The sequence below is a fragment of the Myodes glareolus genome, chromosome 12, assembly GCF_982192425.1.
Source record: "Myodes glareolus chromosome 12, mMyoGla1.1, whole genome shotgun sequence".
NCBI lineage: Eukaryota > Metazoa > Chordata > Mammalia > Rodentia > Cricetidae > Myodes > Myodes glareolus.
Window position 1 is genome coordinate 19,293,472 of NC_142037.1, and position 25,534 is coordinate 19,319,005.

Genomic DNA, 25,534 nt, shown 5'->3' on the forward strand with positions numbered 1-25,534 from the left:
TAATGACTGATAAAGGCTTGCTCTACTAATCTTCCCAGGGGCATTTTCATGTAATACTGGGAAGAGAATGGTTTAATTAAAAAAAAATTCCCAGTGGTAGTTCCCTGGCATCATGTCAGACAGATGAGGAGGGGCTTGGGGAAGAGATCTTAGAGTCCCTCCTCCACGTGTGAGGGTGGCCCTGTCATAGTGGTGTCTCCTGGGCCTTTTCCTTTAGTGATCTTGAAAGGCTTCTGTGTAAGCTAGCGATGAGGCAGTTTAGAATAATGAGATTCTGTGGTTACTCTGGGACATGGGTTTTTGCTGTAGGTGGCCTGCAGTCCCACCTGACACTTCATAGGTGGTGACCCTGAAGCTCACAGAAGGGAGGGACAGGCCCCCCATCACCTATACAAGCTGGTAGCCCCATCTCTATGAGAAGAAGCAGGCCTGGGTTACAGCAGGGAGGATCTGCCTATTTCTGGATAGCATGGTTGTAGACACACGGGTGAACCGTGGAAGGATTGGGTGGTGGCGGGGCAGTCCTGGGAATCAGGAAGTACTTTTTGGTCTTGAGTAGCTGTTGGTTGGTCTCTGGAGTGTATTCCCGTCAGAATCCCGCCCTTGGGGATGACTGACAGCAGAGGCTGGGCAGAGAGCTGGGTGTTCTGAGGCCCCAGGGACTCTCACTTACGCTAGCGGTGAGCATTTGGGACATCTGTTCTCCTTGGCCAAATCCCAGCCATAGATTTGTAGGGTGAAATACTTCTCAGTGACAAGACTCTCTGAGCATGAAAGAAAAAAATGTCTCTGGAGAGCAGGGGCCAGTGGGTGACAATGTTGGGGACACTTGCCATTCCTGTCTTGTAAATTTCAGCTATAGGTCAAGACACCACTCCCCCACGCTGTCGGCCTGTTATGAGTGGCCCCAATGCATGGTATGAGCTGGGACCCACACTTGTTCAAACACCTTCCTGGCCCTTAGCACAGCTTGCTTAGTGGAATTTTTAAGAGTTCATTCCGAGAAGAGGTTGGGCAACGTGATACACACACTTCGGTTTCTCCCGCCCTAGCTGGTGATATGCAGCATGAAATGTCCCCACCAAACCCAGTCAAATGGGATCACTGAGTCTCTTCTGAATCATCTTTAATGAAGCCATACACAGCAGAACGATATACAGTACAGCTCAGATACACACAGGAACAAGGAGGGTCTAGACAAAGAGTTAAGTTTTCTACACCTTGAGGAAAGAGTAATGTGTATTTCTTTATGGATGCTTTAAAAGAACCAAAACAAAAACATGCTCTTTACAACATTCACCAGGAGCTGCAGTCGCGGGGGTGGGGGTGGGGGAGAGCAGGGGTGTGTCTGTGAAGGGTCTTCACATCCAGGAGAAGCCGCAGCCCCTGCCTGTCTTGAGTGGCCGGCAGCAGTGAGGAAGTGGGGTAGAAGCGGCTCTTCAGCGGTCTCCATCACAGATTCAGGAGGCCCAGTTGATGGGGTTGTGAGCTGCTTAGACCCAAGAGCCTCCTTAAGGAGGTGGGCCGGCTCCTTTTCGCTTGAAGAGAGCGAGGAGGGGTGATGAAGAGGAAGGGGTTTGGGACTTCAGCCTCCTTCAGTCTGGAAACCTGGAGTGAGGAAGAGCAGAGGTCAGGCTTGGTCCTGAAGACTAGGTCTCAGGGATGCCACGGGGATGGCTGTGTTTGGGGCTGTGCAAATTGACTGGGGACCTTGTCAGGGCAGAAGCGTGAGGACTCTAGCCAGGCTTAGGGGTAATGAATATGGCGTCTTCCAGCACCAAGCTGAGGGAGGCACGAGGTACACAAGTATCAGAGTTGGAATCTCTCCTCTACTCATCGGCCACGAGACTCTTGATGTGACCTGGCCTCACTTTCTTCATTTCTAAATAAGGATGATCAGAGCTGCTCCTCATCTGTCTCAGGAGGGGCGTGGCCTAGGTGAGGATTCTGAAGGGAGGGTGTTCTGGTAAACTCCCTCCAGGCCATCACAACAGCGGCCTGTGACAGGCAGTGACAGAAAAGTTCTGCCCATAATCCAGTCTTAGGATTCAAAAGCAAATTCCCATGGGGAGGGGTTGCTCTCAGGGCTGGGTCTTACTCTGAACCCCCCACCCCCACCCCTTCTTCAAGTTCTGATGCTGTCTCACCTCAACTGGACCACAGCCGCAGCGTCATGAGCAGGTTAAATCCGGCCACTTTCAGGAGCAGGATTCGGAGTCCCATTACTGACAGGTTTTGAAAATTGAGGTTCATATCTGGGAAACCAAGAAGTCATAGCCGTTAAGGGTGTGCGCACAAGAGGTCTGCACAACAAGGCGCTATGAACTTTCCCAAGAGCTGGTCAGGCTGGTGTGGGTGACTTCAGCTCCCAGGCCCATTTCTTTGAGCCTTTGCAGACATCCCAGGGCAAAGGTATTTGTGTATTCCTCCAGGGCAAGAGCATCATGTTTTAAGGCCACAACCACCAAAGGACTTAGGTCACATAATATTCTGAGGCCCCATAAGCTCTGGGATGAGGCTAGGGTGGGTGCTCAGCCCTGAGAGCAACCCCTCCCCATGGGAATTTGCTTCTTTGGCTGTCCTTACAGAGCCGCTAATAAAAGAGGTGCGGAGGCCTGGAGTGGCTCCCTGGCCCAGTGAAGCTGAAGACGCATCTTGCTAAGTACTTAGAATGGAAAATGAAGTTGACCATGCTGGAGGGACTCAAGACAGACCATGGTCAGCTGGGAGTAGGTTTGGAAGTGCTGTTCCCATCCCCAGAATTATCCCTTCTCCTCCCCTAGGCACTAAAGGTTATTATGGGCTCCTGGCTTCCTCCAGCATCGTGCAAAACTGGGCAGGTCCTTCTCTTACCTGTTTCAAAGCTTTTCTCTATCAACTTGGCATCACAGGGAACATCTGAAAGGGAAAAAACAATTTTCTTAGAGTCTAAAGCATGCAGATTTTTACGTGATTCTTTGGAAGAGAACGGGGAGTGGACATACTGCCAGGGTCACCTAATGGCACAAAGGTCCTAATGGGACCAACACCCTGACTTCTGGACACTCTTTTATTCTTTCAACAAATATGGACTGTGAAAGTATATGCTATGTTACATGGACCGCAGAGTCAAAATAGTCCCTGGACGTGGCAGGTTTCAGTCCAGACATATTCACAGTGACTAGGGCCACATATTTTCATGTATTCCAAAAAAGTTCTGGTGCCCAATTTTTTTCCTTTGTCAACTCTTAGTTAGTAGCTAGTCCCATTGACTCAAAGGCTCTGCCTCCTTTCTTGAAGCCCCATTGCTTTTCCATCTTTGTATGGTTCTTTTCTTGAAGCCCAGGTAGTGTTGGCCACTGGAGTCCCCATCACCACCTGGCAGAGTTCCATCATCTCTCTCCTGCATTCCCGTTCTTTTGCTGGACCGACTACAGTCTGCCCTCTGCACAGCAACCAGCCTTACAGTTTATGGTATTTAGTTATTTTTGGAGACAGCGTCCCAAGTAGTCCAGGCTGGCTTAAACTGAACTTGCTGTGTAGGTGAAGATGACTTTGAACTTGTGATCCTCTCGCCTCCACCTGTGGTCTGGTCCTTATTTATATCTTCCAACTCATGTCCTGCAGCTGTTCCTTGCTCTTAGCCTTCCCCTTTCACAGGGTCCTCTCTGGCCTAGGCACAGCTGGTCCCTTCTTATCCTTTACATTGCAAAGTGAACACATTTCCTCAGAGCCTTCTCTGAGGTGGCTATTTCCTTAACTCCATCTTAACGAATATATTAATTACAGTCCGACATAGCGGACATGTCCCTCTGCTGAGAGCTGATCTTCCTTGATCAGAATGGTGCTCCCTAGGGTGCTCCCTCTACATCTGACATCTTACGTCACTCCAGCATCTGGGACTCTGTGCCCACACACTCTAGGCAGACATAGAAATCAGGACAGACAGCTGTGTGGCAGGAAGGGCATGGGAACCGTGCCTGGGAGAACAGAGAGGGCAAGTGTGGCTCCAACAGGAAGGTGGTGAGAATTCAAAACAGGGAGACCAAATGAGACCAATGCTGGACCAATGCCATGTCCTGTTCTCTCGCCTGCTGTCGGGCTAGACATTTGCGGCCTGCTAGGACAGGACACTAGTAAAACAGGACGTGGGTCTTGCTGACAACCGATGAGTACCTGACCCAAGCAGCTCTTAGACCACAGACTTGGGCTGGGCCTCCCCTGAAGCGAGGAGACAGCCTTGGGTGACACCCACCTGAGCTGGGGAAGGAGGCGTTCTGTCTGAAGGCGTCTTTACAGTTCAAGCTACTGTGGTTGCTCCAGGCAATGGCCCCATTGCTCTTGGAGTCCATAGACCGCATGTCCAGCACGGTGTTGTTGGAGACAAACACTTCAGGTGGCACGTCCTCCGACTTGTTGACTTGGGAACTGAAGTCGGTGAACAGGCAGATGGTGTTGTTCTTGGCCTGAGCATCTCTTAGCTGGTACACAGCTGGCTTTGGGTCCTGGATGTCTGTGGGCCAAGAGAACTGATGTGAGAAGATGGTTCTGTTCCCTTCTACCTTTTGTGTCCTAACAGAGGCCAGAACTCAGATGCCAGTGACAGGCACAGACAGAGCGCTCTGGGTTAGCTAGTGGTGTTCTCAGGATTTAGACCAGAAGTGACACCTTAGAAACCAGCAGTTCATGATGGACTGGGGACAGGCACAAATCCTGAGTCCTGGCCAAGTCAACCTCTTAGTAGTTGCTCTCCACGAGGTCCTGTCTGGCATTCTGGAAAATCTGAAAGATGGGGCCACTAAACCCTCTTGCCAGTCTTTGACTTAATAACATCTTCCAAACTCATTAACTCTAGTCAACAATTTTGCTTTGGCAGGACGGAAACAAACTTAGAAAAAGTGGACCAAGCTGGTCCTCTAGAGTGTTCTCCCCCAGGTAGGCTGGACATTGGTGGGAAATGCAGGCATTAAGTTGGAAAATCTATCATATCACTAGGTGATTTCTCTCTCATTAGTAAATGTAATGAACAACAACCAAAGCACACACATCCAAGTCCCGACTCTCTAATTTACCACCGACAGCCTTGATTAGATCAACAGGCAGCTGAAATCTCAGAACTTTCACCTATAAAATAGACATGTTGCTTCATCTACCTTTCCAACCAGGCTCTTTTGAGAAATGAATATTTCTCCAAATCAAATGAAACTAATCAAGCACACAGCACTCAGCAAATGCGCCACAGTTTCACCATGAAGACATACAATCAAACAAACCCACCACACTGTCTATTCCAGGAAGTAAAGTTTTACCATGAAAACATACAATCAAAAAACCCATCACACTGTCTACTCCAGGAAATGGGACCCTTCCTCAGTGCTGAGACAATTCTTTATACTTTTTCTGAGAGATTTTTTTTTTAAATGTGACTCTCTCTGACCAGTTTCCCCACCCCTTCCACCTTCAGCGGAAGAAGCAGAGGCTGACCGGAAGGAAGGACTTAATACAGCAGACCACCTAGAGAGTTTCCAGCAGGGCTGTGTGTCCTGATCCTGTCCTGTGTGTCCTGATCCTGTCCTGTGTGTCCTGATCTTGTCCTGTGTGTCCTGATCCTGTCCTGTGGGTCCTGATCCTGTTCTGTGTGTCCTGATCCTGTGCTGTGTATCCTGAACCTGTCCTGTGTGTCCTGATCCTGTCCTGTGGGTCCTGAACCTGTCCTGTGTGTCCTGATCCTGTCCACTCCCACAGTTCCTCGCTGTGCATGAACCGTTTTCTGCTCACTGAGACAACCAGGGTGGTCTTGGCAATGCAGGCTTCCAGCTGGATCCTGAACCAGAGCCATCAGGGCCCGGCACAGCTGCCTGAAGCACGGTGCCACCTGAGGATCAGCAGAGTTGGGTGGGCATCGTGATCTGACATGGAGCTTTGGCCCCTTTCAGACAAGAAGATAGGGCTGCAGCACAGGAGCTTCCTAGATTTTAGTCCCTTTCATTTTGGGCCCTAAAGACATCTACTGCCACCTCACCTTTCCCCCTGAAAATCAGAAACAAATCACCTTTAATTGGAGGTCTTTGGGTTCTGTCCCTGTGGTGAGAACTCCTATTCCTACCTCATAAAAAAAATCACATTTTTACCACTGAATGGCATCAGAGGTCACTTTAGCAAACTGGATCAATTTCTCAACTACAAGTTCAGCTGTTCTGGATCCTAACCTGTCATCACAATTCCAAACGAATACAGAAGGCCAAGTCTGAACGTATTAGTACTGTAGGTCCCCAGGGGCACTGCAATGGTGGAAAACACCCTTGCCACTAAATCTGTGCCCTGTAGTTAATGACTGGGAACTCAGAAACAAGAGTTAGTGACACGGATGTGGGTCCCATTCAGGCTTGGGTAGCATCAGGAAAGGGCCCTGCAGGCTTTTCAGGAAGGATGCCCACCGCTCCTAATGGTTCCTTACAGAGAAACCCATGGTTGTCTTCCTCGGAGGCTGGGATTAACTCCTAGAGTCCACTAAAGACAGAGAAAGGAGTCTCCGGTCACCCATGGAAAGACCTGACCCCTCTCACCTCACACCAGACTGCATTCTAAATTGGATTCTCAGTTTTCTTGTGGCTGGCCCTGGTCCCAATTTCTGTATTCTCTAGAATACAGAAAGGTTCTAGTATTCCTTTGTTCCTTCTTTCCCTTCTTTCCCTTCTTTCCCTTCCTTCCCTTCCTTTCCCTTCCCTTCTACTTACTTCCTTCTTTCCTTCTTTCCTTCTTTCCTTCTTTCCTTCCTTCCTTCCTTCCTTCCTTCCTTCCTTCCTTCCTTCCTTTCTTTGTTCCTTTTTTCAAGGCAGGGTTTCTCTGTGTAGCCCTGGCTGTCTTGGAACTCGCTCTGTAGACCAGGCTGAATTCACAGAGATCTGCCTGCCTCTGCCTCCCAAATACTGTTATTAAAAGTGTGTGCCACCATCACCTGGCTAGTATCTCCTTTTTGTTTTCTGGCTACTATCTTCTTTCTGTTTTGTTCTCTTAGTCCATTTTTATTATCAGATTTGCCTACACAGGCCACATCGCCTGTGCTTGTTCATCCCAAGCTGGGATCTCCTTTCTTGTTGCCCTCTGCTGAAACTCTGACCCCCTCCTCTCTCCAACACGTACAGATCTTATCAATCTGTCAGGGCTCAACAAGTCTTTTCCAGCACAAAGAGTCTCTGTCTAGGGAACCTCCTACCAGGACTTTAACCCATCCGAGTCTGTTTATCTGCACCGCCAGTTAGCAACACTAGAATAGTTTGTAGGTTGCTAAATGTGCAACAGTTCTGGAGCTCCTGCTGGCTTTTGTGCTGTTCGGGACAGGTCAGACATCTATCTTAGGCTTTTTTATTTTCATCCTAACATTATCTAAAATGATAGCTACTTAGAAGGCATTTAAAAGTGTCCATTGAATGATTAAAGCCATATTTTAATGAGTTTGACCTAGAGAAGCACAGATATTTAAGATGGATAGTGATGCCTTCCCCTTCGCAGACCTCTGTAAAACAATTAGCTCAGAACCCCCAGTAAGCCTCACCCTGCCATGGTAACAGTGGCCATCTCCAGGGGAAGGATTAACGACACTGGCCTACAGGGCTGCAAATGGTGCCACTCGGGATGACTCACCAGATATTACTGCCACGTGGGTCCCTTTCCCAAATGTGAATTTCCCACTAAGTCCTCCAGTGTTCACACTGCAGGTGACACCTTTACAGAAGCTCAGGATAACTTTCCGCTCTGTAGACAGAGACGCTCGTCCCTCACGGGGTGGAGGGTCATATTCCTAAGACTGAGCCCTCTGCTGTCTTACACTGCAATGCAGTCTTCGTTATTAGTCCTCTCCTTCTGTCCAGTCTACCGTGGTGCCCCAAACTGAAGCGAAATTATGTGACTTCCATAAATTCAGTAGAATCCATGAGCTCGAAACCCCCTGCTCAGAGCAGCAGTACCTTGGATCCTCTAGTTGAAGGATCCCGATTATCACCAGCCTCGTGATTGCCAAGGGGTCAACACAAGGATAATGTTTCCTCAGTACTTAGTGCTGGCTGGGGTGGGGTTTTCTAGAACCATTTAAGATTCTCCGGGAGAAAACACCTGAACGCAAGCCAGTGTCTTGGACAGGAGGAAGAGGAAGTACTTGTGCGTCCTGCCCTTGCCTCATTCTTCGTACATGGCAGAATGTTTTTTGTGGTCCCTGCTCCACAGTTTAGTCTCGGGCTAGAGCTGAATCCCCACTCCAGATAAGGTCTCTACAGAACCCTGTCTGATAGCACTCTGCTGGAGCCCACTGGGGTCTAGGACACTACCCCAAACTGTCCTGAAGTTCTTGGCTTCTGACCACTTCTGTTTACCAAGGAAGCCGCTGCCCTCGCCTTTTACAATAATGTGGACCTTAGGAAGGGGAGCCGTGCTGACAGCGCCGAGGGCGCATTAGACTCTCTCCCGGTGACGGCTTTCTCGCTACGCGCAGGCGACGTCCCACATTATGATGTGGTATGAGCACGTTGTTGAAAGTGGAAACTGTTAAATACAGCTGGTGAAGGTACGGCCAGAACTCCCCCACGCCTGCCATCCTCCTTGTCCATCTCCTGTTCTAGGCTTGTTATAACATGTGGCTCACCAACCACTAACAGAGCGCAGCCATTTACCCTTGGGTGAGGGTTCCGGGACTCAAGGTTCTGAGAGAAGCCTCTGGGAACTAGTGCCCGTTACCACACTCATTAGCTGACCCGGAGTTTAACTACCTGCTGCAATGAAAGAGAATTTGTGTTTGCCATTAACCCAGCTCTTCCTCCCTAAGGACACTTAGCTAATTTCCTGAATGTTCAGGTTATCTGGTGCTGGTCTTATCAGCTTCACTTGAAAGCACTGAGTATCTGCATTTCTTTTAATTTTTTCCCCATAAATTATTCTGTTTGGATTTTCATTTATTCAATTGGCTCTCGGCACCTCTCTGACTTCAGTATGTGAACTGGGAACACTTTAGGCTACCACAAGAGCCTGAGGAAATAAGAAATAAAGTTTTGCACACCCCAAGTTTGCTAGAGAGTTCACTAACAGGCCGTCAGGTCATTGGCATGGTCATACTCACATGGGCGCACAGCCAGTCTGGTCCCTGACCCAAAGGTCAGCGTGAAGCCACCATATGACACACAGTAGAAGTGTGCTTTACAAGAACTCTAACCTGGGCTGGACCAGCCTGGATGGGGCACTCGCCTCCTGCCTCAGTTTGCCAGTCTCCCACAAGACCGAAGAGAAGTCTCAGCACTGATAACTTTCCTCAGGAATAGTCTCACAGACCTTTCTGTTAGCTGCCCTGGAGCCAGTGGGGCCTTCCTGAAAGGTAGGTACCCATTCTGGCCTCTACACCACAACTTAAGGTATGACAGGAAACTTGGAAGAATGTAAGAAGTTATGGGTTAATTACAAAATGATTTTTAAAGTACACATTGCTTCTTTTTGTTTTTTGACAGAGTCTGGCTCTGTAACCCCAAGGCTGGCCTTGGATTCGTGATCCTCTTGCCTCAATTTCTTGGGTGCTGAGACTGTGGCTATGCGCCACCATGCCTGGTATGACATGACTCTTGAGGGAAGACTGCACTGGGCAACGCGCGGAAAACATTGGCAAGGTTCAGTGACAGGACTGGGTGTAGGAGGGCCCTCCCTTAAGGAGATGCGTCTGGTATTCCTGAGGGTGCGCAGACTACAGCCGTCACATCCACAAGAGCACTGCCTAGCTGGCAAGCCAGGAGGATGCTCTGCCTCTTCCTGGAGAGTTCCATGATAAGGACTGACTCCGTATGGGGCACAGACCCTAAAGTCAGAGCAGTGTGGAGGAGCACAGCTCTCAGTGAGGATGCCACAGGGCCTCAGTCCTCCTAAATTTGGGTGAAAAAGGAATCTGAAGCCCAGAAAGCATAGAAATGTGTGATGCATTCCGGTCTGAAGACCGGCAATGCACATTAGCATTTTAAAGTTTATGAAATCTTACAATAGGGTAAGCCATTGCTTCTCAAGCTTATTATTTAAGGTTAATGTTACTATTCGTTAATATCTTGTGTGTGTGTGTGTGTGTGTGTGTGTATTTATTTCAGCCTTTGGGTGTTTCATTTTAAATGCTCATCTAATTTTCACCGTTAGGTTCTCTCTGCTCTGAATCCGCTTGTTCTCCTATTCACTCCTGCGGCCACAATTAGGGGCCTCGCCGGTGCTGATTGTTTCTTTCTAATCACTATGAAACAGCTTCATTTCCTTCCCACAATTGCACCGAGGCAGCTGAGCTGCACCCGCTTCTCTTCTGCCCCTCCAGCAGTCCCAGCCTCAGGGATCTGCACACACAGACAGGATGGTGTCTTCCCAACAGGGTTGCCTGCCAGGAACAATGTCAATGTGAAAGCCTTCCGAACACACATTCTTGAGCTTCCTTCCATGATTTCCTGCACACCTGGGAACTGCGCATTGCAAAGATGATTCCAATGCCAACGGGACATTTCCTCAGTGTACCTCTTTTCCTGGTGGTCCTCAGATGGACACACAGACACCACACCCTTATCCCAGCTCTTCCTTCCCCGCTAAAACCTATTTGTGCTGAGCCCTCATTACAAGAAAATTTTATCCTTTTGCATCTAAACTCTGGTTCTCCAGAAATAGGGTGGGCTTTCTAATCTAGGTTAACTGATTAACCTTGGCAAGACGAGGTCCCTGATGAAGCACAAAAGCAAACAAACACATGAGAAGGAGCCTTCCCTGGAGAGACGGGAAGCTCCCCCACCAGCAAAGATACGCTGGCCTCTTCGGCAATCTCCATTTCTCCTGCTTGTTGCACTGTACTCCATGTGGGTAGACTCTATAATCTCCCTGTTTTAAAGGCCGGGCAATTTTCTCTGTTGGAGAATACTTACTAATCCCAAACCAACATGTTTTAAACAGTGATTTCCTCTCCATCGAAGCCTCACCAAACTCTTCTAGTAGGCACTTTTGAAAATAATTAGTGTGTGTGTGTGTGTGTGTGTGTGTGTGCCATTGGGACACATGTGAAAGTCAAAGGACAACCATTCCCAGAGGTTACCTCTCGTTTTCTACCATGTGGAGTCCAGGGATTGAACTCAGATCCCAGAATCAGGGAGCAAGCGCCCCAGGCCAATGAATCATCCTTTGGTCCAGGAGCCGTTCCCCACTCCCAACAGTCATTTGCCTGATGATGCCTACATCCTGCACTGTGCTGAGGGCTAGCAATGAGAGAGCAAAACTTCTGTCCTCGTAGAGATCATGGCAGGAGGATGAATACAAACACGAGGCAATCTGGAGAGGTTGGCTACACCCTCCTTTGTAGTCATGGCAACTCGTTTGTGCCTCCCAGAACCTGGGTGACCATGGGCCAAAACTGTCTGTTTAAACTTGGGATCCTGGAGGTAGAGACCCTGCATTTTCTCATTCTCCCCCCCTCCCTTCCTCTCATCCAGCATAATGGTTGTGATAATGGAGTTGTTCAATAAATAGCTATTGCATGGGTAAACTCTCTAAATATTCTCTTTTCAATGCAACCCTAATATATATATTTGTTTGTTTTGTCTATTTAACTTCCATAGGGTCTAATTTTTTGAATTTTGTGTTGTTTTTGGCATTGTGTGGGCTTTATGTTCCTCCTTATCTCTCAGTTGAGTATGGAGTTTCTTAAAGAGTGTGTCCAAAGTTCACTATCTTTGGGAAATTAAATCCATCATCTTTTATGAAACTAAATAGTAACAAAAGTACAAATAAATCTTTTGTCATACTTAGTCACAATTTCTTCTCTGATACAGATCTAGAAACCACAGAAGAGTCTATTCCTATGATAAAAATGTTGATTCTCCTTGGAAACTATCTTAGAAAATACACCATTAAGTCAACGGCTGGAAATTTAGAATCTGAACAAACCAAATCTTATGAGGAAGCACACAAAATTAGTTCAGGAACCACTGGTTCATTATCTAAAAAAGCGAGGGACTTCCTAAGGCCAGGCACTTACTTGGATAAACGTGGAGTCTTGTTCCGCTCCCCAAAGTGAGCTGGCCTACTACCTGGCCCCCCACCCTGGCACAGCACAGTACAAATACCTGCACTCCGACTGTGCAGTTACCTGTGACCCCTCAGAGTCTCCCAGGGAACAAAGCTTTTATGTGGCCCACTTCATGGTTTTCATATTATTTCCTCTTTACTTGTAGGCTAATACCTAACGAATACTCTCCCAATGTTTCTTTTTCTGTCTTTTATGTACCTGCATCTTGCTAATACAAATATGATTTTACTTATGCCTCCAGAAATGCCAGGTCACAATGCCATGGTGACTATGACCAAAGGATTAGGATGTACAGAGACTGGACCAAACCTCCTCACGTAGAGAAGGATAAATTTACATCCAGGTGGCCTTTGAGGTGTGGGGTCTTCCTTCACATGGTGTAGGTGAGATCAGTAGCTGGGCTGTGGTATGAGTCATAATAAATCCTGTAGTCAAGTAGATTCAACTTAACCTTAATTCTGCTTTCTGAGCCATGCGATTTTGGGTAACTTGATAACCCTAAGACTCTGTTTCTTTATCTATAAAATGGGTCTAATATCATTAGGATAGGAGAATGCACTGGTTTAAGAAGGACATAGCCCAGTCACTGGCATACCAGGTATATTGTAGGCAGTAGCTAATAACAATATGTTATTATTATAAATCCCATCATGTTTTACATGGAGAAAGGGATGAGGCTTCTTGTAGCAAAAGGAGACCCATTTTTGTCCAGGATTCCTCAGCATCCTGACTGGGACTCTGTGGTCTAGGAGAAAAGACATTGAATGGACAGGAGGTGGCCAGTGGCTCCGACACAGAGGGAGCAGTAGGGTGGGCTCCGCGCTCAAGAAGAAAAGATCTTCAGAAGCCTGACAAGAGTAAACCATCTTCTCTAGATTTGGGTATTCGTCCTCTGAAGCAGAACCCGTATCCATTATTCAGCACAGCCTCATTAGACCTGACACATTACAGTTACTCCTGGTAAGCAAAGGACTCCGTTAACGAGTGCAGACCACTCCACTCTCACTGTAGGACGTCCTTCCCTAACTCAATCTATTCCCAGTAATCCCCAAGGATCGTTTCTGGGGTACTCACACGGATGAACAAGGAGGCTGGTCCCTCTCCCAAAAGTCAATTGATAGTTTCCACCCAAGGCACACCGTGAGGAAAGCCTCTGATGAAACCTGTCTCCTGGGACCGCCCTTTCCCACTGGTCCTGTTGTATTGGGGCAGCAAGGCTGGGGCAGCCAGGAAAGCACTGACTACACTCCTGTGTTTGTCAGAGTATGCACGCCTGAGTCCTAGTGCCTAGTGGGATGGATGGGCACTAAGGATGGGTATTGCAGAATTCCTCATCCCCCAACCGAGTTACACTGAAAACCTACCATTCTCTTGTGAGCATAGAAGGTAGGGATGCCCTAATACCACCACCATCAACCACCTTGTCTGTGGAGCAGACAGTTTGTCTGGTCCGATTCAATTCCATTTCTATTTTTCCAGATGCAAGGGGCTTCTGAAGGTGCTCTGAGACGGGGAAGCCAGGGGGTTTTAGACAGCATGTGTTGAGCACCCCTAAGCTTCAGTCAGAGCCCTCTTCCCTCTGCTCCGGTTTTCCTTTCCACACTCTGATTTTTCCATCCCTAGCCTTCTCACCAAGTGAGCCTCAGGCATTTGTTTCCTGCTAATCCTTGGCCGAGTGACTTGGGCTTTTATGCTGTCCTCTTTCCAGTCTGGAGAGGGACCCAAGGCCATCCGATTTTCCCTTTTTTTCCAGTGACCTCGATTCAGACAGGTCCTGGTTCTAGGAAACCCTAAGTCATCAGAGAAGAAAGTTGCAACTTTTGGAAGACTTTGGGAAACAGAGCTCACGCTGCCTACTTCAGAGACGGGAAAGATCACAGAAGTCTCAGCCAAGACTGCAGTCCTAACTGAGCTGAGCACTTCTGCCATCTTTGGCCCTTGCCTGCTCCTGGCTCCCTGCTGATCTCCTACTGTGGTTGAGAGTTGTCAGTGAAGAATCCTGTGGCTCCACTGAGCTCAGGGTGAGAGGAAGGGGCTTTCACCGGACTCTGCATTGACCTGGACCTCAGACTGTCTCACACAGTAGCGAGGTGTCCCCAAGATCCCTTCAAGCCCTCATTTCTGTGATCCACTGTTTGAGTTTGAAACCAAGCCTCAAGGAATAGTGGGGGAAGCTTTATAAAGAAAACAGGAGCTGCCATATAGAGAGGGTGGGAGAAAGCAGGGCTCCTTGAAGCTTAGGCCATTTGAGAATCCTGTTTGTGAGTAATATATCACAGATGGATAGTGCACGCTCTCCATGCCCTGGAGTCAGGAGTAGGAGTTCAGCACCATGGTAGGAGAGAGAGGGGAGGTTGCAGTAGAGGACCATTTGGGGAAGAGGTCCCTTAGCTCACTTACTTGGTATCACCTCCACTTGGGTTCCTGTCCCCAAAGTTAGCCTGTTGTTTCCATAGGCACACTCTGAGAAAGGCCTTCACAAAAACAGACAGGTTTGGGCTCTACCCTCTCACAGAGAATACACACCCTTCACAGTAGCTCTGAAGACCCAGCAACAGGTGATCTTGAAGTATTTCCTGCAATGGGTGTTATGAGGACTCAAAGACATCCTTGTTATGAGAGCAAGCAGTGCCAGCCCTCAGGGCTACCCATGACCTCCATTTCCCTCATCACAACCACCAACGGTCATCACTGTTTTCCCTCATTTTGGACAAAAGAGTCTTCACAAAACTGTGAAACACTCTGCCTCCTGTGGTCCTGAAGGGTGGGAGAGTTTCTAAAGACCCGAGGGAGTAGGCAGCCATTTCCTTATCTGCTACCATTGTGTGGAAGGTTCCGCTTTCTTGTGGACAGATACAAAAACCGTTTTTCATTTTGCTAGGGAGAATAGAACCAAGAACACATCCAGCCCACTGAACTGGGGAACATACTAAGAACATGCCAGGGCGTGACTCAGAGCTGCCGTGCTCTCTCTGGGACTGAGCAAGAGCCGTGTGTGATTCACGCTGGACTCATTCTTGTCTGTCCTCATCTTGCTCTAGGATATTAATTGCTGATGGCTTTTTTGTCCTCAGAAAGTCAGACATCTCAGTAAGAAGAGACTCGAATCCCTCCCCAGAACCACGGGTGCAACTGTCTGTCTCCTGCCAAGGAACTTTAATTGTCCACTGTTATCTCTGCCCACCTCCACCCCAATTTGCTAATAGACTGAGGGATTTTTAAAATTTATTTTTATTTATTTTTGAGGCAGGGTATCACTGTATAGCTCTGGATAGCCTGGAATTCACTACATAGAAAAATCTGGACTTGAATTCAGAGAGCTCAGCCTGTCTCAGCCTATCAGGCAGTGAGATCAAAGGTTTGCACCATCACACAGAGATCACATCTCAGTTTTCTTCTTTGTTCTTAAACCTACTGTGGTCCCTAGTTTGTTGGTGATGCTCAATAATCATTTACTAAGTTAAACTGGCTTTTATTGAACATTATTATTGGGACAAAGGGACCAGTTTGGGAAGACGTTAAAAGCTAAGTATATTCTAAATTGCAAAATCTAAGCGCGTAGGCAAGGAAAAAACAAAAAAAAAGCATTTCCGAGAGATGGCAAGGAGACAAATACACCAAAGCACTGTGGGGTTCATGTTGATTCTGAGCAGAGAGATGGGAACTGAATGAACAAATAAGAAATCACTCATCGGAAACAAATGCCACCCCCCTGCAGTACCTTGACAGTGATTCCTTTTAAAGGGTAAAAAGAATAATATAGCAGAAATGAGCACTCTAAGTCAGCAGCGTCGTTATGATCAGAAGCAAGACAGTCGTAACAATGATCAGTCACACCCAAGACAGCAGCTGCCAATACAACAAAGCAAGCTGAGCTGTGTTTCCATCACTCACCAGGGCTCTGTGACATAAATCCATACAAGGTGGCACCTGGAGCCAGGCCTAGGATGCCAAGGGCACACTCAGGTGTGTTACTAAATGTCCCAAGGTCTGTGTACATACACCAAAGCAGTGTGGGGCATGCCATTTTAGCCTTCATTTTCCTAAGACTATCGGAAAATAAAAAAAAAAAAAATACGGCAGAACCCAGTAGAAAATTCTGCTTGGTATACAAGCAGGCTTCATTCGGTCTGAAAACCCATTCATACAATTAGTTTCCTTCTTAGATGGGGCCTATGGCAGTTTTCTCTGTTTCAATAAATGGCACGTCCTATTTATTATATGCTGTTTCCAGGTATGATACTGATGGGTACTATATGTAATGTAAGCCTATTGTCTGCTTATTTTCTCATTTAAACAGCACGCAAAGCCTAGAGTAACTCCTTATCTCCCCTCAATAAACAAATAAAGAAATGAGTGAAAACAGACATCTTTCCTTCTGTAATGTAAGTCAAGTTAGTCATTGAACTCACTTGGATCGACCAGCAGCCTTGTTCCTGTACCAAAGATAAGTTTGAAGCCTGTGTTGCTCACAGTGATTTGTCCTGTGACAAAATGGGCTATTCCTTCCCTTGCCACTTTCACAACACAGCTGGGAAGTCCATGGCAAGTCTTTAGTAAAAGGCTTTGTATGTTTTCTGTTCATGAATGGATCTTGCACTCAGCTTGCAAGATGTCATTCATTCAACAGTGGTCACAGCATATGGTTCCAGGACCAGGTCTCAGCTTCTAGACCCTGCCTAGCTTGCATTAGTATTTTTATGATATTGGATGGTTAAAGCAACCTTTCTTAACTGCCTTTTAGGAAGAAAATAAGTTCTGAATTAGATGAATTCCAAAATAAGAGCTAAGTACCTTAACCTTAGCTCTTAGGTTAGGGTTAATACCCTAACCCTAACCTTATAATCTAGCAACATCTAAAGTGCATTTTCCTGGAACTCACAAGGAGCCAGGCACTTGCAGACAGCTAACCTGTGGCTGTTCTGCTGGGGAGAGAGAAAGGACAGCGAGGGAAGGGGAGGGGTCAGCATGAGGAGTGTCCGCCATTTCCCTCTTCCTTCCGACCACTGGGCTAAGTGATCCCAGCAGCCCTATGCTCTGCTGTGTTACAGAAGAGAGGACCCTTTAGAATGGGAACATCTAGATCAAGACTCTCTGAATCTTTAACTTACGACAACATCCAAGATGGAAAAGCTAAACTCCATGTATTTCCCTACTCTCTGTGATTGAAATTCTCTCTCATTTGTAAGTGAATCACAGGAGAGCCCGTGACAACATGGAGCAGAAAGGACAGGGCTTCGAGGTCAGACAGGTTGACCAAGTTTGGATTCCAGTCTCTCAGATAACTAGCCATAGAATGTGGGGCGATAAATTATCATCTCCCCACCCTGTAAGGTAGAGAATTCTTCCCCTGCGAGTCTCATTTCCCCACCCGTAAGACAGAGAATATTGTTCTTGCCTTACAGAGCTCTGCAGTCAACCCTCATCTAACGGTGTACCTGCACGTCATCACGTCATAGGCACTGATATGATGGTTGTTATCATTTCTTTTCCCTTGATGATGCTGATGATGTAGTGTGTGTGTGTGTGTGTGTGTGTGTGTGTGTGAGTGTATGAGTGTATGCATGTGTGTGTGTGTGTTTGTGTGTGTGTGTGTATATGTGTGTGTGTATGTGTGTGTGTCTGTGTGTGTGTATGTATGTGTGTATGTGTGTGTATGTATGTGTGTATGTGTGTGTGTGAGTGTGTGTGTGTGAGTGTGTATGTGTGTGCGTGTATGTGTGTGTGTGTGTTTTCTGTGGACTGAACGCTCACCATCAGGTTTGTATATGAAGCATTTTCCCTGCTGAAGCATCTCATGGGTCAGTTACTATTAATACACTGAGCTAGAATACTGATTAGCGGCGTTATTCATTATGGTTATATAATATCTCCCTCAACAGATTTGTCTCTGAAACATCTCCAAATCCACATTCTTGAATTGCATGAGCTCTAGGGTCACCAAGTGGGGAACCGCTGGACCACAGATGCCTGCACCCCGCATCTCCTGGGAGAGTCCGAGGCTCACAGAGGATGATGATTTGTTCAATAACACACAGAAAGTTGATGCCAAATCAAATTTAGCTTCATGTCTGAAACTAGAATCCCTGGGGTCTCTTGTTGGGACCGTGCTGACTCTTTGGGGACACTGGTTTGTGTAAGTGGGCACTTAGTCTCTGGAGTGAATTTACCTTAGCTTATTTGGGGCATAGGCTAAAGCACCTTGAACATCCTCAATGGTAGTGGAAGGATAAAAGGTCTATTGGATAGCGGCCGTGTGATTTTCTGCTCTTTCAGCCGCCTCTGTCCATTCAACTCCACTTAGCAAAATTCTCAGGTTAAAATTCTAATGTTAGGCAGAGCTACTGTCAGCCTCATTCTTAAAGTAATGCTGAATTCCACCTCAGAGAAAATATGCTCAAGTCAGTCTTAAACACTATATCGAGATGGCAATCTTAATACTTCATATAAAAATAAGATACAATGACAAAATCCCACCTTGTCTGGCTCACTGTAGTTAGCACAGCACCCCACACTTACACGGGCCCACTCTTAGCTGGGTTCCCCTTCCAAAGGTGAACGTGTTTGCTCCTTCCCAGCTCCCACAGTGTCTGAGGCCTCACAGTAAACAGTCTCCCATGTCACCTCTCTCCTCACCCTAATGACTTGGAAAACACTTGAGATTTAACCGAACTGTGTGACTTCTTCATAGGAAGAACAAGTTCTCGCTTCACAGCCTCAAATGGAGCACATCCATAGAGGCCTGGTGGAAAGGGGCAAAAAAGGCTATTTGAGTCCGAGACCCAATACCAACTTAAGGGAGAGACAGGGTGGGGTGGGGGGGGTGTCTCCAGACAAGAACGCTGCTGTGAGTTACATTTCTGATAGGCAACAGAGAAGTGAGCATGCATCTTTTTGATTCTTGGTCTAACATGTCCCTTTTCTCTACATCCGGGGATGCCCTGTGCTGTCTGGTTAATTCCTGTCTCCCTTCCCTTTGTCCTGGAAATTCTGATGTCTCTGGGTACTCAATTTCAGTTAAACAAATATTTATTAAATTTGTAAAAGAACCATGTTAGATATTGCAAGGGATGGAAGAACCTTTGCTCTCAAGATCTCCATATTAGCAGTGGATGTACTTAGTGGTGAGTTTCTGTAGCTCTATGTGTTACAGACTAGGACTGCATAGCTCAGGTGGCCATACAGACGGTGAGAGGACTGTGAGGGACACACAGTCCAGGCTTCTCCCAGGAAGCTAGTCTGTTTCTAGAGAGACTACCTTTCCCTGGTGATCTGGGTCTTAGTCCGCACTCCATCCTACCCTGGTGACTTAGCTCTGCTGTCATTTATAGCTCGTCTCTTACTGTCTTGTTCAAATGACGAGCCCAGGAAGGTACAGCCTTAAATTCACACATTGTCAACCGACAGAACAAGGACGACGCAGTCCGTGAAACACAGCAAGCAGGGGCCTTGACCCAGACTAAGGGACACAGCAGGGAAATGAGAGCAGCATTACCTGGGGAGACGAGAAGCACAGTGCCCTTTCCAAAACTGAGTTTGCTGTATCCTGAATTCACACTTTGACAAAACCCTACACAAAAACGGCCTGCAGTGTAGGGCCTTTCAACCGTGATACAGATTGGAAGGAGAAAGAGAGTTCATCATTTATGGAGAACATATGATATTCCAAGAGGCTTAACAATCTACATACATTACATCACCTGATTAGGATGGTGACCTTGAACATTATTATCGTTTTTTATAACTGAGGAGCCGTAGACCTCAGGCTAAGCAGGCTAGACTACCAGCACTACCAATAAACATTCAAATATCTGCATCTATATGATATTTTAGCAGAGGAATCGCAAATCTCAGAAGACTGTCCTCATCATTCCAAGTTTCCTAGTGTGGGAATACTCTCTCTCTCTCTCTCTCTCTCTCCCTCTCTTCCTCCCTCCATTTTTTTTTTTGCTATAACAAGTGGGACTCTAGTACTAGTGATTCAATCCCCCACCCCAGGTTTGTCGTTTATTACAGGGCCATTTCATGGGACATAAAGGCATTTTCCCCTCAGCCATTCCATTATTCCTTTCTTACTCCACTTACCAGGGCTGACCAGCAACCTAGTTCCACTTCCAAAGGTCAATTTATAGTTGCCAGTATTTCCACAGTGCTTCTTAGTCAGTCAAAAACACCCTTGAGCACACACATCAGACTTAGGCTGTAACTTAAAGGCTGTAGCTTTCCCTCTACAAACAGGCTACCCCTTAGCTTTCTTCTATATTCCAACCAAGTGCACAGGTCATTTAACTCAAACCTGGCCATTTGTGGTACCAGGTTTAACAATGAAGTTGCTTTCTTCCCACGTCTCTGGATCTATTGCCCCAAACTCCCAATTTTCAACTCTATTTATCCAACAGATGTATCTAACCCTTCTCTCATCGCCACAACAGTTATTTTCAGATTCTTGCCACAGTGCCTCCCTAACTTTAATGTCAATCAATTGGCAACTTGATAAAACTTCATCCAGATTGCTGTAATTAAAGGCTCCCCCATCCCTGTCAACTCATCCTGTAAGTTAGGGGCTTACTCAAGTCGCTCTCTGCCTTCAAAGTCAAGTGACCCCCTGATTAAACAACACGATGCTTCACACTTGTTAAAGACAAACACCAATTTCACTGCTTTGGCTTTGTGAATCTGCCCTTCAATATTTGGCCTCACAGGCAACGTCTTAGCTTTCTTTCCTATTAGAAGAGAACGTGGGCAGAACAATACTATTAAATGCTAAGAGATGGGTGAGGGATCCTATAAGTGCCTTTGCTCAAAACTCCCGAAAATGACCCGGAAAGAGAAGGTCTATTGTACCCATTATGTGCCCCAAATGCCACCATCTCAGAGACAACCCGTGGGAGAAGAAGGGCGCAGACCCTGGACTCACTTGGGATGACTCGGAGTTTTGTTCCAGTTCCAAAACTCTGGTAACTCCCAGAAGTCACACAGTCAGAGAGGTCTTTACAAAATGGCTCCTTTCCCTTGCCATTTGCTTCCAGTAGCTCTCAACTCACTCCACCCCCACGAAAGAGAGAACGTTTCTAACCAGTGTCCATGGCGACAGAGCCACACAAAAATAGCCCTTTCACCAAGAACATGTATAGCCCCTTCATCCTAAAACACTTCCCTGTCTGACCCAGCTTTTAATTTTTTTTGTTCTATAGACACGTACTTTATATGTGGGCAGCACTTCAGAATCTATGAAACATTACCACATGCATTAACTTATCTTTATAATAGTCACGAGGTATTATTAAATGCTTTCTTCTTACAGATAAAACTGGTCCAGTGCACTAGTCAAACCAGGTTTTGAGGACCTGGTTGTGTTCGGCTAAAATGCCCTTTCTTTAGGATCAGCTCTGTGAGCTATTACTTCTAGGGAACCTTCATGGCTTATTTCATTCACAACCAGTTCGGTACCTTTATTTTAGTAGTTTTCCTATACAAGAATGCATTTGTCTGCATGAACCATTAATTCTTCGACACTTGTGCCTCCCAAATACTGCAGCAGGTTCAGAGGGCCTCAGCCACCACATTAAGCCTCTCTTGAGTGATGTCTTGTCCCACTCCCCAATATGAATATGTTGTAAATCGTGGTCCTGTACTGTCTGACAAAGAAGCCCAATCTGCTGTGGTCATGGATTAATATGATCAGCATACAGCTCTCCTCCCTCATGGGAGCTCTGCTGGGGATTCCCCCTTTTGATTGCTGGAATAAATGCTAAGCCATGGATTTAAACCCATGAAAGCCTCTTTTCAGGACTCAATAACAGTGGTACCATAGATGTAACAGAAAGTCCGAGACAGTACCGGCTGACAGTTCTCCAGCCAATTCTGAAACACACTGCTTTTAAAAAGACTTGTAAAATTTCACTAAGTAGGTTTTTTTTGAGTCAAAGGCTGTCACTTCTGATCCCAACTGTAACCTAGGAACCAACACCTGGGTATACTTTCATTTTCACCAATGTTTAGCAAATAGCATATATCCCTCTTGTAATTTTCTTTTATCATATTAAGCTGTTAAAATAATTATAGACATATAGTTAGACATGGGACTGCATCTATTAATAATACGTTGTTGCTTTCCTCGTTAAACCCGAATTCTACTTTACTTAAATGATAAGCAGGCAGTATATAAGTCCAGGCATTATAATCAACGGCTGTCAGGTCCTTACTGTAACTGACTGACACCACCACTCCCTTTCCAAATGTCAATATTCTGCCTGCCTGGTGGGCACAGTGAAATGAGGCCCTGCACATCCCTCATTTTCTCACTCTTTCAGACTCACCAAGCATACAACCGTACACAACAGAATCCTTTGCTGGCCTTGATGTTGGCCAGGACCTTGAGTTGTTGGTGTTTGTACACACAACAAAAAAAGTATAATTTTTTGAGAATGAAAAGCAGTTTGGGAGTTGGATCTTAGTTCACACAGAAACTTAACACTAGACACTGAGGAAACACTGGAAACCATTCACTATCCCCTGTGACAGAAACATCTAGGAGTGGGGAAACAATAAACAAAAATATAGATTTATGAGGTCAGGTGATCAAACGGTCTGCATAAAATCAGGTTGGGTAACAGGATAGAGGGCAGCCAGGCAACTCGGCAACTGGGAACTGTGGCTTTGGCTGTTCAGGACATTTCAGCCATCAGATGATGCCAAGTGGAAGAGAAGGTGGCACTTCAGAGTGGCCTTTTCCTCTGATTGGGATTGGCTTAGCTGCTGTGCATAGGAAGTATCTTCCTTCTGTTTCTCTATTATGTTTGCAACAATATAAATTCTGCTTCTCTGTTATGGTTGTAACAATGTAAACTACCGCCTGCTTTTCTAGTCATATGGGAAAGGCACAGAGAGCTCCTTCTTTCCTGTGAAACACAGAAGAATGGAGACATTTGATAGCCTGCTTACATGTCCAGAAAGCTCGCCACTTGTCTCAACAATGAATCCAACTCAGAATCCACAGAAATACTTACTAAGATACACCTTGAGCATGGTCCCCCTTCCAAAAATCAGCTTCTGACCACTTGAAGAGGCCACAGTGATCTCCTCCACCACGAAAACCAAAGAGTACTTGAGCACAAAACCCCCCAGGGTTCTTCTGCTTGGCTGAGATAGAACCCTAGACTAAGCATGTATTTGTTAAATTCAGGAAAAATCTTAAACTCCCATGCTCGTTCAGATGGAAGGAGACCCCAGGAATCACTTGGTCCACTCTCCTAACTGCATATTTCTTTACAAACAGATTGTAGTTGTGAAGATCTCCAGAGAAGGCCTGATTCTTATGATTTCTCCTCACAGCTGCAGAGGCTCACCTGATTTCCAGATTCAAGCCTTTCTCAGCCATAGCCAAAGTCCACCAAACTTGCTCACTCTTAGACTTACCCTCAGATTGGAATTTCACATAAAGATATAACTTAGAAGTCGCGAATCATCTGCCTAACCATACATTCCAAGGACATTTCCCAAACATTAGCTCAGTCATGGCGTCCTCCAGGGCAGGGAGAGCTGGAGTGGTGAAGCCCATGTTACACCTGAACCAGGGCTGAGAGATCTCCACAGATCCCATGGGAGTATGGCTATCAAAAGGATGTTTTTGCTATTGTTTGGCTTCTAACTGGACACCTTAATAATTATGTTGTGCCTGTTCATACATTGATCCTAGCAATTGATCCTTGCCTTTCAAGTACCGTTTCTGTCTTATTCCTCCTTCCAATCTAATAAAAAGTCCCCTCTCCCCAAGAAAATAAATGAAAACGAAGCCCCGTCTAGCCTCACTCCTTCTCAAAGCAAACTGTCTTTGTAATCCTTACACATGTCCCGTGAGCCAGGAGAAAAGGGTTACCTCTATTTCAGTTACGATAACTGGGAAAATGAGAGCCGGAGGAGACCAACCAGAATGACAGCTATAGAGGCTACAGACAGCGAGATATTGAACCTTAGAAGATGTGGGTCCTTGCCCTGCCATTGTCAAAGTGTTGGAGTCACAGAACCACTCTGAAGAGAAAGAATCACTTTTTCTGCCTTTCTCTGCTCCTTGGGACAGTAAGATAGGCTTATTTTAGGAAATCTGTCACAGGATGCATCAAGATAGCAATGTCCTTTATCTGCACTGAATTCACCCATCCATTTATCCACACTGTACAAGAGAAATACTGAGCATTTTAAAGCCAAGTTTAATACAGATTAATTTGGACCAAACTATACTTCTCTTAAAAAAACTGATGCCCGGGCTCCCCTTTCAAGTTTGGGAACGGACTGTGGTTCAGGCCCAAACACTCACCTGGCTTGACTAGCACCCTGGTTCCTTTGCCAAACGTTAGCTTGTTCCCTGCACCGTAGTCACACAGTGATCCGAGGCCCAGCAAAAACACAGGGACCAAGGAGATCACACTCAGCAGACACCTGGCAAAGGACATTCCCTACGCTTGAAAAGATGGAGGGCTTTCAGCGTTCGGGGTAAACCTTATATAGAGATGGAATGGCTGTACGTGAGCACACATTAAAATCTGACCTGTTTGCTTATTTGATTATTTCTCAGCTTTGGCCATTCAGACCTTGACATTCAAGGGTAACAGGTGTGAATCATAACCTCATCCAGGAGCCTGTTTGACCGCGTTTAACCCATGAAGGAACCAGGAACTCTGGAATCTTCAGAGTCAGGCTGTTATTCACCTAGAATGGAAATGTGCTGGACAATGCATTTCCTAACTGAGTGTCTCCCTTTCATCTGGTACCCAAGGAAGAGGGAGACTTTAGTCCCACTGCTGATATGCACTGTGACTCAGCTTTCCTCTCCTTCTTTAAAGTTTAGATCCAGAGAAGGTGGTAAGCAAGCATCTCGGGGAATGTACAGAACAGCACACAGGGGTCATTCTCCACCAACAGTAGGCAATAGGGCCTCTCACAGGGAGACAGCCAAGAACCACAGGACCCAGGAAAAGCCAATCTTGTACAACTGTTCTTCACTTGCCTGCTCTGGCTCTGGGCCTCAGCCTGCTTCAATTGTTGGTCAATGGTCCAGAGCATGTTCGGGATTGCTTCCACTCTTTCTAGAACAACTGCTCTCCTACTTCCCTTTGATAGGAACCCCCACTTTCCTCTCATGGGCTCCTAACAGGGACTTTAGGCTGTCTCGGCCCTTCTCTCTGCTTATCAGAAGAAATACATGTATCTCCTATTTTCTTGTTTTTTTTTTTTCTTTTTGAGAATAATGGGATTCATTTGTCCCCATTCAAAATTTCTCCACGGTAATGTGTCCCTGGAGTAGAGAGGAGTCCACTCACCAGGCATGACAGTCAGCCGAGTCCCGATTCCGAAATACAGCCTCCCCAAGGTTGAACCTCGGTCTCCACAGTGCTAGCCGCCTTTACACAAACCTGCTCCCAGTGTTCTCCATCCTCCCTCCCTGGCTTCCATCCTTCTATGCAGCCCCAAACTTTTTTT

General features: G+C 46.4%; 1 gene segment (V, D, J or C); it reads right to left on the minus strand.

Annotated features, from left to right (window-relative positions):
• Positions 1-1,109: 1,109 nt before the first annotated feature.
• Positions 1,110-25,527, minus strand: LOC125415410 (T-cell receptor alpha chain constant-like). The segment is given in 5 exon segments: positions 1,110-1,608; positions 2,148-2,255; positions 2,854-2,898; positions 4,235-4,492; positions 25,375-25,527. Coding segments are annotated over 4 exon segments (417 nt in total).
• Between the last annotated feature and the right edge of the window lie 7 nt (positions 25,528-25,534).